This window comes from Mesoplodon bidens, assembly GCF_964165515.1.
Source record: "Mesoplodon bidens genome assembly, chromosome: 14".
Classification (NCBI taxonomy): Eukaryota; Metazoa; Chordata; class Mammalia; order Artiodactyla; family Ziphiidae; genus Mesoplodon; species Mesoplodon bidens.
The window spans coordinates 57,733,198-57,747,122 of NC_138170.1; the positions used below are offsets into that span (position 1 = coordinate 57,733,198).

The 13,925-nt window shown below is 38.0% G+C and overlaps 1 protein-coding gene across 2 annotated transcripts in view; it reads left to right on the plus strand.

Annotated features, from left to right (window-relative positions):
- Positions 1–13,925, plus strand: part of MAP4K3 (mitogen-activated protein kinase kinase kinase kinase 3) — a 202,088-nt gene that overhangs the window by 108,504 nt on the left and 79,659 nt on the right. For both annotated transcript variants that reach the window (XM_081253508.1, XM_081253509.1), the window contains exon 4: positions 6,737–6,801. In XM_081253508.1, the coding sequence (XP_081109634.1) occupies positions 6,737–6,801 (65 nt within the window). The remainder of the gene's footprint in view (positions 1–6,736; positions 6,802–13,925) is intronic.

Below are 13,925 nucleotides of genomic sequence, written 5' to 3' on the forward strand. Positions count from 1 at the left end.
CCGCGTACCACAAAAAAAAAAAAAAAAGAAAGAAAGAAAATAAAAATTACAGTTAAGTCACTTTAATTTATACCCAGCTACTGTCTTTTTTTAAAAAAGGAAACTTAATTTTGGAATATGTTAGATTTACATAAAAGTTGCAAAGATAGTACAAAGAGTTCTCACAGCTTTCCCTGGTATTAACATCTTACATAACCCTGGGACATTTGTCAAAACTAAGAAATTAACACTGGTACAATAATATTAGCTAAACTAAGATACTGCATTTGGATTTTACCAGTTTTTCACTAATGGTCCTCTTTAAGTAACAAATTTGGTGGAACTACCTTATGAGATACTTCTTTATACCAGTATTGCTGGGGTATTTCTATGGAACATTTGTTCAGAGGGATGCTGATATGTGAAAAAATGGGTGTATGGAAAAAATAATTTGGGGATGTAGCGAACTAAACACAATTAGAGAAGTTGCATTTCTTCTTTCTCTTCTTCACTTTCCCTCTCCCCTCTGCTCTGGTATCTTTTCCCCTTCTTCCTCTTCTCCATTCTCCCCTTCCCAACTTTCCATCCCCTTTCTTCCCCTCTTTCGAATCTTCCTCCTCCTTTTCCCACCTTTTCTTCCCTCTCCACACCTCCTCCTTCCCTTTCTCCTTCTATTGTGCCCCACTCCCACCCCACAGGATTTCTCAGAGACCTTAAAATACCAGTGGCATTGTTAATTTCCAAGAGAAGAGAAGACTACAGTATATGACATTTCTAAAACTGATTTAACTGTGCAGTGGTTTCTTTGGGGGAACATACTTCACATAGGACTGCTGTCCAGTGACCCGTTCTTTGTCAAATACTATGCCAAACTGGGAGTGTTAAGTATAATTATAGAGAAATAGATCACCTTCCTCTGAATACATAGCTACCCCTCATTGTTAAAGGGGAAGAAGGTGGATGGGTTACGTATAACTTTTTGGAATGCGGTTGTTTTTGCCTATTTGTTTAAAAATGAACCAAAACATTTTAAATTCAGCACACCTTAACATGAGCTATCCTAAATTAAAACATCTAGCAATTATTAAACTTTTCGTTTTTCACATTGACAGTTGAGGTTACAGTTGAATTATTTTGCTGAATGTGGTGGAGTAGCCATTGGCAAGTGCTTTGGTCAACAAGATAACCTACAGTAAAGTACAGGGTACTGCAGTGTGGGCATGGCTAGGCATCCTGTCCCAGGGGGAATGACTGGTATGCTAGTTTCTAGCAGACATTTGAGAGCTGTTTATCCTTGGTGATCATGCTCATATTTTATTTTTCTTTTTAAATCATGTTATATTTGGGCAAAATATATAAATAATTATACTTAGTTCAGTGTGGGAAGATTAAAAGGTGTGTTTTAGAAATGATAAGCTCTTTAATTTAATGAAATAGTTATTAGAATGTTAGTTCCTATATGCTCTAGTAAACATTGAACTAGAAGATGAAAATAGTGAACTTTTCCCCCCTCTACTTATTTTTCTATTCCTTGTCAGATAGAAAGATAGTTTTACAGAATAAGAAAGAAGAATTCTAAGGATTTGTTGAGCCAGAGAATTAATAGTGATATATTGTATATTTACCTCAGTGATTAATTTTATTTTAGTTCAAATACCCAGGGACAAAGATTTTGTAATTTATTGGCCTGCATCAAATGGACTGATTTGGTTCAAGTCCTTTCCCGTTAGGCAGATGGCTTGGTGAGTGACCAAAAGCAAATGCAGATTTACCATCACAAGAGAGACATTCTTAGAACAGATGGAAGTCATTTTTCTAATAGACTCTGAATATTCAGGCATTTTTGATAATAGCAGACTTAACTAAATAGAATGTTGTAAAGGTAAAGTGTTTTAGGCATCTTAAAAGATAAACTATTAAATATATAATTATGATTTTTTTTCTCAGTCTGTAAGTTGGAAAGTCATTTTACATAGAGTGAACAGAAAATTGTGTTTTTAAACAAGGTGGGAAAGGAGGTAGACCAGCTTCAAGTAGAGGATGGTATAATATTGAAATATGTAAGAAAGCAGAGAACTCATTTCCTGCATCCATTTTCTTTACAAAGGAGAATTGTTTTCAAGCTGGGAAGGGTAGGAAAATAATGCTTAATAAAAGCATTATCAAGAAGGAATTGAAGTACAGATAGGTGAGTAGATAATTATAGAGCACTAGACACTTTAAATGAATGTAAGCCTTTTAGATTTATATAAATTATATCTCATTACTGTACTGAAAATATAGCAGACATGATTGTCATCCACTGTTGGTGAGTGTCTTGACAAATAGGAGGGGTGTCAATAGATTAGTGATCAGCATTAACCAATTTGCAAAGGAAAAGAAAAGGTGATTTCTAGAAAATACAGACCGCTAAACTTGATGTCAGTTATCTGTCCCCAGCAAACATCTAAGATAAATTTTTTTTTTTTTTGCGGTGCGCGGGCCTCTCACTGTTGTGGCCTCTCCCGTTGCGGAGCACAGGCTCCGGACGCGCAGGCTCAGCAGCCATGGCTCACGGGCCCAGCCACTCCGCGGCATGTGGGATCTTCCCGGACCGGGACACTCACCCGTGTCCCCTGCATCGGCAGGTGGACTCTCAACCACTGCGCCACCAGGGAGGCCCTAAGATAAATTATTAATGACATAATCAGTGAGCGCTTATAGGAAGGAAGTGGTGATTAGCATAACTTTAGTAAGAAGTCAAATCAATCCCATTTCTCTTCTATTTTTTTCTTAAAAAAAAGAAAAAGGCAAGTTTACTTAATTATACCTTCACTGAGTTCCAGGAGCAGTTTAAGGTGCCTCACATAAATAAAACACAACAAGACAAAATATAACAAAAGGAGTAGAAAACAGCTTATGTTTATTGGGCGTATAGTCCAGGTCCTTTACTAAGCAGTTTACATGTTTTTTCATTTTATCCTGAGCAGACCCCAAAACAACCCAGCCAGTTTCTGTGAGATGTGAGAAGTCCCTGCTGGCTGTTGCTTAAGCCCTTGAGGCAGGAATTTTATATGAAAGTTTCGTGTGCAGCAGATGTGAAAATATTTTAGAGCAGTAGTTCTCAAGCACTTTGGTCTTAGAACCCCTTTTATTTTACACTCTTAAAAATGAGTACCCCCCTGGGCTTCCCTGGTGGCGCAGTGGTTGAGAATCTGCCTGCTAATGCAGGGGACACGGGTTCGAGCCCTGGTCTGGGAAGATCCCACATGCCACGGAGCAACTAGGCCCGTGAGCCACAACTACTGAGCCTGCGCGTCTGGAGCCTGTGCTCCTCAACAAGAGAGGCCGCAACAGTGAGAGGCCCGCGCACCGCGATGAAGAGTGGCCCCCGCTTGCCACAACTAGAGAAAGCCCTCGCACAGAAACGAAGACCCAACACAGCCAAAAATAAAATAAATAAATAAATTAAAAAAAAAAAAAAAAAAAAAAAAAATGAGTACCCCCAAAGAGCTTTGGTTTGTGTGGGTTATATCTATTGATATTTACTATATTAGATATTAAAATTGAGAAACATTTGAAACAAGAATACATAAGCACATATTCCAGTAGCTGTCAGAGGGATGACATCATCATCACACTTCCTTCTCCTGTAGCATCTGGAAAACACTGTATTTTCAAGACAGAGTGCAAAGGGCAAATAATTTTTAGCGTTGTTATGAAAATGAGTTTGACTTTGCTGACCCCCTGAAAGGATCTCCAGGACTCTCAGAGGCCCCCAGACCGCACTTTGAGAACCATTGTTCTAGAGGAAGGACTCAGTCTAGAGAGATCAGGCTATGAAATCCTGCATTACACATATTAAATTGGAGTCTAAGCATCACTTCAAAGAATACTGGTTGATAGACTTGCCAGAGTTTTATACCTCAGTTTAAACAAAGGCACAGAGAGGTGCCAAATGGTCATTCTGAGCAGTCTGCATAGTTAGAGTGCCATTCATGTCACCAGTGGAAAAATTACTCCTAATGTTCCTTAAGCTCATTAGTAAACTCAGTAGTGCAGGTCCACACAGTTTATACACAAAGCTCTTGCTCCTGATTAGGGGCTTTCTAACCAACGACTTCTGGAGCGTGGGGTAGGAGGGGTGTACTTACACTTAGAAATAGTGTCACAATAGTGTCTCCAATTATTTTACGTAAAATAATTGGAGAGCTAATAAGATGCATGTGAAAACTTCATTTTTTTTCCTTTTAAGGATGAAATTTAACAAATAAGGACAAGGTCCTGTGCATAGTTTCAGTGAACCAGATATACAAATAGGGAGCTAGAAAGGAAACTCATCTGACCACTTCTATGTAAAAAAAGATCTAGAGGTTTTAGTTAACTTCAAACTGCAAACCAGCAGTTGAATGCAGTTGCTAAGAAGCTGAAGTTAATAAGAAACAGAAGTGTTCATATGAAAGACATAATTGTTCGATTCTCAGGGGGATTTAGATTTCTCCCTGTGTAACAGTCACCAGTCATAAATGCCTTCATCGTTTTGGATGAGACCATGCATCTGCCAGCCCCAGGCATCCATGCTGAGAGTTATTCAAACCAGGCCACTGGGCAACTAGGTCATACTTTACCATCAGCTGCCATGCCTCAGTTTCATTGGTATGTGGACCACCTGTGAATTTCAGGTCCTGATTTCTTTCTCTGGGCTTCACTATCTTCAGCTTTGCCTCTAGAATCATGGTACTTTTTACTCTGTACTCTTTTAAGTTTGCTGACCTTCACACTGACAGGTTGTGTTCCCTTGATATATGGTGCATGGTCCATCACACCCAACCAAGTCAGCTCACCGCTCAGCTCTGCTTAATCACACCACCACTGCCGTATGTGGTCCAATCCTGATAACAGCTCCACTTGTTAATGCACTGTTCATGCAGTATTCAGACTAGTACTTGATTCTGGGTGCTGCATTTTAAGAGACATTGACAAACTAGAGACTATCCAGATGAAAGTAACTAAACTGAGGAGTATACAAACCATCCATTGTTTTACAGTATGACCTTAGCCTATTCTAGCTTCACTTCCTGCCATTCTCTCTTCAGGTAGCCTAAGTTCAACTCACACTAAATCACCCACAGTCTCTAAAATGTGGCATCAAATTTTCATTCTTTTGCACAGGCCCTTTCCCTGTCTCTTAGTGGTGAATTCCTACTTTAACTTCAAGACCCAGCTCAAATGTTATTTCTTCCCTTAAAATTTCCATCGACTTTCCTAATTATTTTTACCTCTGGGTTCTCACAGAACTTTATACATGCCTGGATTGTGCATTAATCAAACTATAATACAGTCCAAGGGTCAGCAAACCTTTTCTGTAAATGACCATATAGTAAATATTTTAGGCTTTGTGGACTTTGTATGTTTCTCTCTGTCACAGTTGCTCACCTCTGCTGTTTTAGTACAAAAACAGACATAGATAATATGTAAATGAATGAGTGTGACTGTATTCCAATATAACTTTACATGGACACTAAAATTTGAATTTCACAGAATTGTCACATGTCAAGAAATAATATTCTTCTTTGGAAAACCCTCCCTAACCATTTAAAAATATGAAAACCATGGGCTTCCCTGGTGGCGCAGTGGTTGAGAGTCTGCCTGCTGGTGTGGGGGAACGTGGGTTTGTGCCCCAGTCCGGGAGGATCCCACATGCTGCGGAGTGGCTGGGCCTGTGAGCCATGGCCACTGAGCCTGCGCATCTGGAGCCTGTGCTCTGCAACGGGAGAGGCCGCGGCAGTGGGAGGCCCGCGTACCGCAAAAAAAATAAATAAATAAAAATATGAAAACCATTCATAGTCCCTGGGCTATACAAAATCAGGCGACAGGCTAGATTTGGCCCACTGGCCATAATTTGCTGACCCTGGATCTAATCTGTTTGTTTATTATTTCAATTACTCATGCATTCATTCATTTATGAAATAAATATTCATTTACTGGTATCCTTCTAGGCACTGTGAATGCAGTGGTAAGAGACACCAACATATTATTAAGGCAGAATCTTTCTTCTATGTTAGACTGAGCTTGCTGAGTTCAGAGACTTTCTATTCCATCTCTGCCCCCCAAGAATAGTACGTTTCCTGTTACATTTTGAGATGAAGTAATGAATGATTCAACAAAGGAATAAGCGATTATGGCTTTGCTATTTCTCCTGTGACTATGTGGTTATGCTGTCTTATAATGTGAATGTGAAAGAGAAATGCTACTAAAGACAAGTGAGTGATAAATTTTTAACAAAGGTTATTTTGGAAAGATCTTTGTTGAGTCTAGATATGAGGGTAAAGTTTACATTTTGTCTGTTTTGTCAATGAGAAGAGCTACCAAAGTGATATACTTTGAGATGTATTGGCTATTCTCTGATGAATCTTCTCTATGTAATTTTTGGTATGAACCCTTTAATTAACATTTAACTTTTATAATGCAGTCATAGGGTAGATGGATAAACTGTGAGGGAGGGGACTTTTTAACTAAAGGGACATTTTCTCTCATTTGGATGTGCCAAATGACATCTTTACATCCTACAAATCGTGTATTTTAAGGATTAAAACCTTGGGTTGAGTTATAGTAACACATGATGTTAAGTAATTCGTTTACTCATAGATATTAGCTTTTCTCTTAGCACATTGCATTTATGTGGTTTTTCAAGGTATTGGCATACGACCTTGAAATACTTGTTACTTCAAATAACTTTAATCATGAAAATGTGATAATGCTTATTTTCTTTTTATAGGCGAGATAAACTTTGGATTTGCATGGAGTTTTGTGGAGGTGGTTCTTTACAGGATATTTATCATGGTAAGACCAAAGTATATGTGAAAGAGATTAAGTAGAATTTCTTAAAATATAGTTATTTACTATGTTAAACATTAATGTTGTTTTGAGGAAAGTGTGTTTTATCATTATGCTATTTGAATACATAAGGAAATTTAAGATATATACAGACGAAAGGAGCATTCACTTTATAAGTTGAGAAATTACACGCAGTTGAATTATTTGCTAATTCTAAAGAAGGCATATTATATATAGTTAGTTCAGTTGGAATAGGAAACAGGAAAGGATAGATTTTCTGGAACTGTTTTAGAAGGCTTAATGAAGAAAGTGGGCTTTAAATTGGTCTTTAAAAGATAGGTAAACCATGGATACAAAGAAGAGACACAAGTATACTCCAGGAGTTGAAACAGCAGCACAGTGATGGGAAGGTGTGACATGTTAGATCACTCTCACTGGTCTATCTGGGGTGTATTTGGAGAGTGTGGTCAGATCTAGAGAGCCTTGAAAGCCAGAAGGAGGGACTTCCCTGGTGGTCCAGTGGTTAAGACTCCACACTTCCACTGCAAGGGGCACAGGTTGGATCCGTGGTTGGGGAACTAGGATACTGCATGCCGGGCCACATGGCCAAAAGAAAGCCAGAAGGAAAAACATGGGAACATTTCTGCTTCATGAATAGTTATTTCTGAGACTTCCCTGGTGGCACAGTGGTTAAGAATCAACCTGCCATTGCAGTGGACATGGGTTTGAGCCCTGGTCTGGGAAGATCCCACACGCTGCAGATCACCTAAGCCCAGCTGCCACAACTACTGAGCCCATGTGCCACAACTATTGAAGCCCACGTTTGTAGGGCCCATGCTCTGCAACAAGGTAAGCCACTGCACTGTGAAGCCCGTGCACCACAACAAAGAGTAAGCCCCGCTCGCCACAACTAGAGAAAGCCCACACACAGCAACAAAGACCCAACACAGGCAATCAATCAATCAATCAATCAATCAATCAATCAATCAATCAATAAATAAATAAATAAATAAATAAAACAAAACAAAACAATGTTTCAAATGTATTTAAAAAAAAAAGTGAAGGGCAGACAGCAGAAGCAAGAAGAACTACAGTCCTGCAGCCTGCGGAACGAAAACCACAATCACAGAAAGACAAAATTAAAAGGCAGAGGACTATGTCCAAGATGAAGGAACAGTATAAAACCCCAGAAAAACAATTAAATGAAGTGGAGATAGTCAACCTTCCAGAAAAAGAATTCAGAATAATGACAGTGACGATGATCCAGGACCTCAGAAAAAGAATGGACAAAGATCGAGAAGATGCAAGAAATGTTTAACAAACCCTAGAAGAATTAAAGAACCAACAGACAGAAATGAACAATAAAATAACTGAAATGAAAACTACACTAGAAGAAATCAGTAGCAGAATAACTCAGGCTGAAGAACGGATAAGTGACCTGGAAGACAGAATGGTGGAAATCACTACCGTGGAACAGAATAAAGAAAAAGAATGATAAGAAATGAAGACAGCCTAAGAGACCTCTGGGACAACATTAAGTGCACCAACAATCACATTATAGGGGCCCCAGAAGGAGAAGAGAGAGAGAAAGGACCTGAGAAAATATTTCAAAAGGTTATAGTCAGAAACTTCTCTAACATGGGAAAGGAAATAGCCACCCAAGCCCAGGAAGCTCAGAGAGTCCAAGACAGGATAAGCCCAAGGAGAAGCACACAGAGACACATTGTAATCAAATTGACAAAAATTAAAGACAAAAATTATTAAAAGCAACAAGGGAAAAACAACAAATAACATACAAGGGAACTCCCATAAGGTTAACAGCTGATTTCTCAGCAGAAACTCTACAAGCCAGAGGGAATGGCATGATATATTTAAAGTGATAAAAGTGAAGAACCTACAAGCAAGAATACTCTACCCAGCAAGGTTCTCATTCAGATTTGACAGAGAAATCAGAAGCTTTACAAACAAGAAAAAGCTAAGAGAATTCAGCACCACCAAACCAGCTCTACATGAAATCCTAAAGGAACTTCTCTAAGTGGGAAACACAAGAGAAGAAAAGGACCTACAAAAACAATTAAGAAAAAGGTAATAGGAACATACATATTGATAATTACCTTAAATGTGAATGGATTAAATGCTCCAACCAAAAGACACAGGCTCGCTGAATGGATATAAAAACAAGACCTGTATATATGCTGTCTAAAAGAGACCCACTAAAGACTTAGGGACACATACAGACTGAAAGTGAGGGGATGGAAAAACATATTCCATGCAAGTGGAAATCAAAAGAAAGCTAGAGTAGCAATACTCATATCTGATAAAATAGACTTTAAAATAGAAAATGTTACAAGAGACAAGGAAGGACACTCCATAATGACCAAGGGATCAATCCAAGAAGAAGATGCAACAATTATAAATATATGTGCACCCACAATAGGAGCACCTCAGTACATAAGGCAAATGCTAACAGCTATAAAAGAGGAAATTGACAGTAACACAGTAATAGTGGAGTACTTAACACCTCACTTACACCAATGGACAGATCATCCAGACAGAAAATTAATAGGGAAACAAAAGCTTTAAATGACACAGTAGACCAGATAGATTTAATTGATATTTATAGGACATTCCATCCCAAAACAGCAGATTACACTTTCTTCTCAAGTGCACATGGAACATTCTCCAAGATAGATCACATCTTAGGTCACAAATCCAGCCTTGGTAAATTTTAAAAAATTGAAATCGTATCAAGCATCTTTTCCGACCACAGCACTATGAGATTAAAAATCAATTACAGGGAAAAAAAAACGTAAAAAACATAAACACATGGAGGCTAAATAATATACTACTAAATAACCAGAAGATCACTGAAGAAATCAAAGAGGAAATAAGAAAATACCTAGAGACTAATGACAATGAAAACACGATGACCCAAAACCTATGGGATGCAGCAAAAGCAGTTTTAAGAGGGAAATTTATAGCAGTACAATCCACCTCAAGAAAAAAGAAAAATCTCAAACAGTCTAACCTTACACCTAAAGGAACTAGAGAAAGAAGAACAAACAAAACCCAAAGTTAGTAGAAGGAAAGAAATCATAAAGATCAGAGTAGAAATAAATGAAATAGAAACAAAGAAAACAGTAGCAAAGATCAATGAAGCTAAAACCTGGTTCTTTGAGAAGATAATCAAAATTGATAAACCTTTAGCCAGACTCATCAAGAAAAAGAGGGAGAGGACTCAAATCAATAAAATTAGAAATGAAAAAGGAGAAGTTACAACAGACCCCGTAGAAATACAAAGCATCGTTAAGAGACTATTACAAGCAACTCTATGCCAATAAAATGGACAACCTGGAAGAAAGGGACAAATTCTTAGAAAAGCACAACCTTCCAAGACTGAACCAGGAAGAAATAGAAAATATAAACAGACCAGTCACAAGCACTGAAATTGAAACTGTGATTGAAAATCTTCCAAGACACAAAAGTCCAGGACCAGATGGTTTCAGAGGTGAATTCTGTCAAACATGTAGAGAAGAGCTAACACCCATCCTTCTCAGACTCTTTCAAAATATTGCAGAGGAAGGAACACTCCCAAACTCATTCTACAAGGCCACCATCACTCTGATACTAAAACCAGACGAAGATACGACAAAAAAGAGCAAATTACAGACCAGTATCACTGATGAATATAGATGCAAAAATCCTCAACAAAGTACTAGCAAACAAAATCCAACAGCACATTAAAAGGATCATACACCATGATCAAGTGGGATTTATCCCAGGGATGCAAGGTTTCTTCAGTATACACAAATCAGTCAATGTGATACACCACATTAACAAATTGAAGAATAAAAACCATCTGATCATCTCAATAGATGCAGAAAAAACTTTTGACAAAATTTAACACACATTTATGATTAAAACTCTCCAGAGGGCTTCCCTGGTGGTGCAGTGGTTAAGAATCTGCCTGCCAATGCAGGGGACATGGGTTTGAACCCTGGTCCGGGAAGATCCCACATGCCATGGAGCAACTAAGCCCGTGTGCCATAACTACTGAGCCTGCGCGCCACAAGTACTGAAGCCCATGTACCACAACTACTGAAGCCCACGCACCTAGAGCCCGTGCTCCACAACAAGAGAAGCCACCACAATGAGAAGCCCACACACCACAACAAAGAGTAGCCCTGGCTCACCACAACTAGAGAAAGCCCACGTGCAGCAATGAAGACCCAGTGCAGCCAAAAACAAATAAATAAGTAAATTTATTTAAAAAAAAAAACCTCTCCAGAAAATGGGCATAGAGGGAACCTACCTCAACATAATAAAGGCCATATATGACAGACCCACGACAAACATCATTCTCAGTGGTGAAAAACTGAAAGCATTTACTTTAAAATCAGGAACAAGACAGGAATGTCCACTCTCACCACTCTTATTCAGCAGTTTTGGAAGTCCTAGCCACAGTAACCAGAAGAAAAATAAAAGGAATTCGACTTGGAAAAGAGGTAAAACTGTCACTGTTTGCAGATGACATGGTACTATACATAGAAAATGCTAAAGATGACACCAGAAAACTACTAGAGCTAATGAATGAATTTGGTAAAGTTACAGGATACAAAATTAATGCACAGAAATCTCTTGCATTCCTGTACACTAACAACGAAAGATCAGAAAGAGAAATTTAGGAAACAATCCCATTCACCACTGCAGCAAAAAGAATAAAATACCTAGGAATAAACCTACCTAAGGAGGTAAAAGACTTGTACTCAGAAAACTTAAGACACTGATGAAAGAAATCAAAAATAACACAAACAGATGGAGAGATATACCATGTTCTTGGATTGGAAGAATCAGTATTGTGAAAATGACTATACTACCCATAGCAGTCTACAGATTCAGTGCAATCCCTATCAAATTACCAATGGCATTTTTTATGGAACTAGAACAAAAAATCTTAAAATTTGTATGGAGACACAAAAGACCTCAAATAGCCAAAGCAATCTTGAGAAAAAAATAACAGAACTGGGGCTTCCCTGGTGGCGCAGTGGTTGAGAGTCCGCCTGCCGATGCAGGGGACGCGGGTTCATGCCCCGGTCTGGGAAGATCCCACGTGCCGCGGAGCGGCTAGGCCCATGAGCCATGGCTGCTGAGCCTGTGCTCCACCACGGGAGAAGCCACAACAGTGAGAGGCCCTCGTACCTCAAAAAAAAAAAAAAAAAAAAAAAAAACGGAGCTGGAGGAATCAGACTCCCTGACTTCAGACTATACTACAAAGCTACAGTAATCAAGATAGTATGGTACTGGCATAAAAACAGAAATATACATCAGTGAAACATGATAGAAAGCCCAGAGATGAACCCACACACCTATGGTCAACTAATCTATGGCAAAGGAAGCAAGAAAAAAAAACTATTTTCTGAGAATATATTTTTTTAGGTGTGTGGCTATTCTTCATATTTGAGAAAATTTTCCTTTTTATTAATGACATTTTGATTTCAAAGATTTAGTGAAAATTGAGAAATATTTGTCATCATTTTGCATTGCAGAACATACATGGTATTTCTGGAAGCTTGTTATAAATTCAAAAAGCTATTTTCCCCTTTTTTTGTCTTCATTTGGACTGATTTCTCTACTATTGTTTCCACACTTACTGATTTAATTTCCTTCTTCCTGAAGTTTTTTTCAGCTAGGCCTCTAGTGGTAAACTCTCAGTCATTGATCCTCATTCTCAAATGATAGTTTAAGTGGACATAGGCACATTTTCTCCATTGACAGGTATTTTTGTTAGCATTTCGAAGATGCTGCACTATTGTCTTCTAGTTTCTGTAGTTGTTGGTACCTTCTGCTGACTTGATCCTTTACAGGTAATCTTCCTTTCTTTGTAATTGCTTTTAAGATTTTTCTCTTTATTTCTGGTGCTTCTAGTATCTAAATGTAGATTTACTTTTCCTGCTTGGGACTTGAAGTGCTTACATCCAAGATTTTAGTTCTTTTATCAAGTCTGACAATGATCAATTATTATCCCTTCAAATATTTTCTCTTTCAGGTTCTCTGATCTCTCCTTCTAGAATTTCAGTTTGATGTACATTAGCTCTCCATGTCTCTTAAAGTGAGCTTCATTTTTCCACTTTTTAATCCCTCAGAGCACTGAGGGTACTCATAACCATCTTCCGGTTCACTGATTGTACACCTAATTTGGTGACCATATTTTTCATTTCTAGAAATTATTTGGTTCTATTTCACATCTCTTTCCATTTTTTGTCTTATTCTTTCCTTGTAATTTTTCATCCCTTCTTTTATATCTTTAGTTTATTTAAGCATACTTATTTTTTAGTCTTAGATTGTTTGGTAATCCCATCAGATATACATGATTGGTCTTAGGCGTCTGATTCTGTTTTCTTCATTAAGAAGCAAGAAAGCCAATTTAGTTACAGAGATAGGTTGTCATGATTGTTATTCCATTTCAACCCTCTGATGGAAGTAACATGGTAATACGAATCTGTTAGTACTGATTTGTTTATATAGCAACTGGGTCAGTGGAAGAAATAATTTCGTATTAACTTGGTTGCTCTCAAACATGCGTGCTGAGAATATACAGGCTTATATGCAGCCCCAAACCCTGTCTTTCTCTGTATGCACACCTTTGATTGCACCCAGGTTTCTACCAGATAACCTCCTCATGGCAACGTATACTCCTCTTTGGCTGTAGTCTACACTGCTGTCTACTTGCATCGCCATATAAAACATATACCTCCATTTCTCTCTGTGCATGTCTCTTTCCTCCTCTCCTCTCTCTATTTCATCATGTTGTCATTCTATGGGGAGTAGAATAAATATCCTGGATTACCTTATTTGGTGAAAGACAAGTTCTACTTTTCTAATTACCACAGTGCTTGTGGGTTTTTGTTTGTTTCTTTGCTGGTGTATACAAACCAAATTTGATCCATCATGCAAAATTTTTTTGATTAAAGCCTCCTTTTTAAAATTATTTCCACTTATTTATAAAGTACCATTAAGCCAAATTTTATATTTTCTCTTATGTCCTTAATTCCATCATTTACTCCAAATGATTGTTTTAAATTTAACTCTCCTGAAAGGAGAACTATATTAGTTATCTATTGCTGTATAAC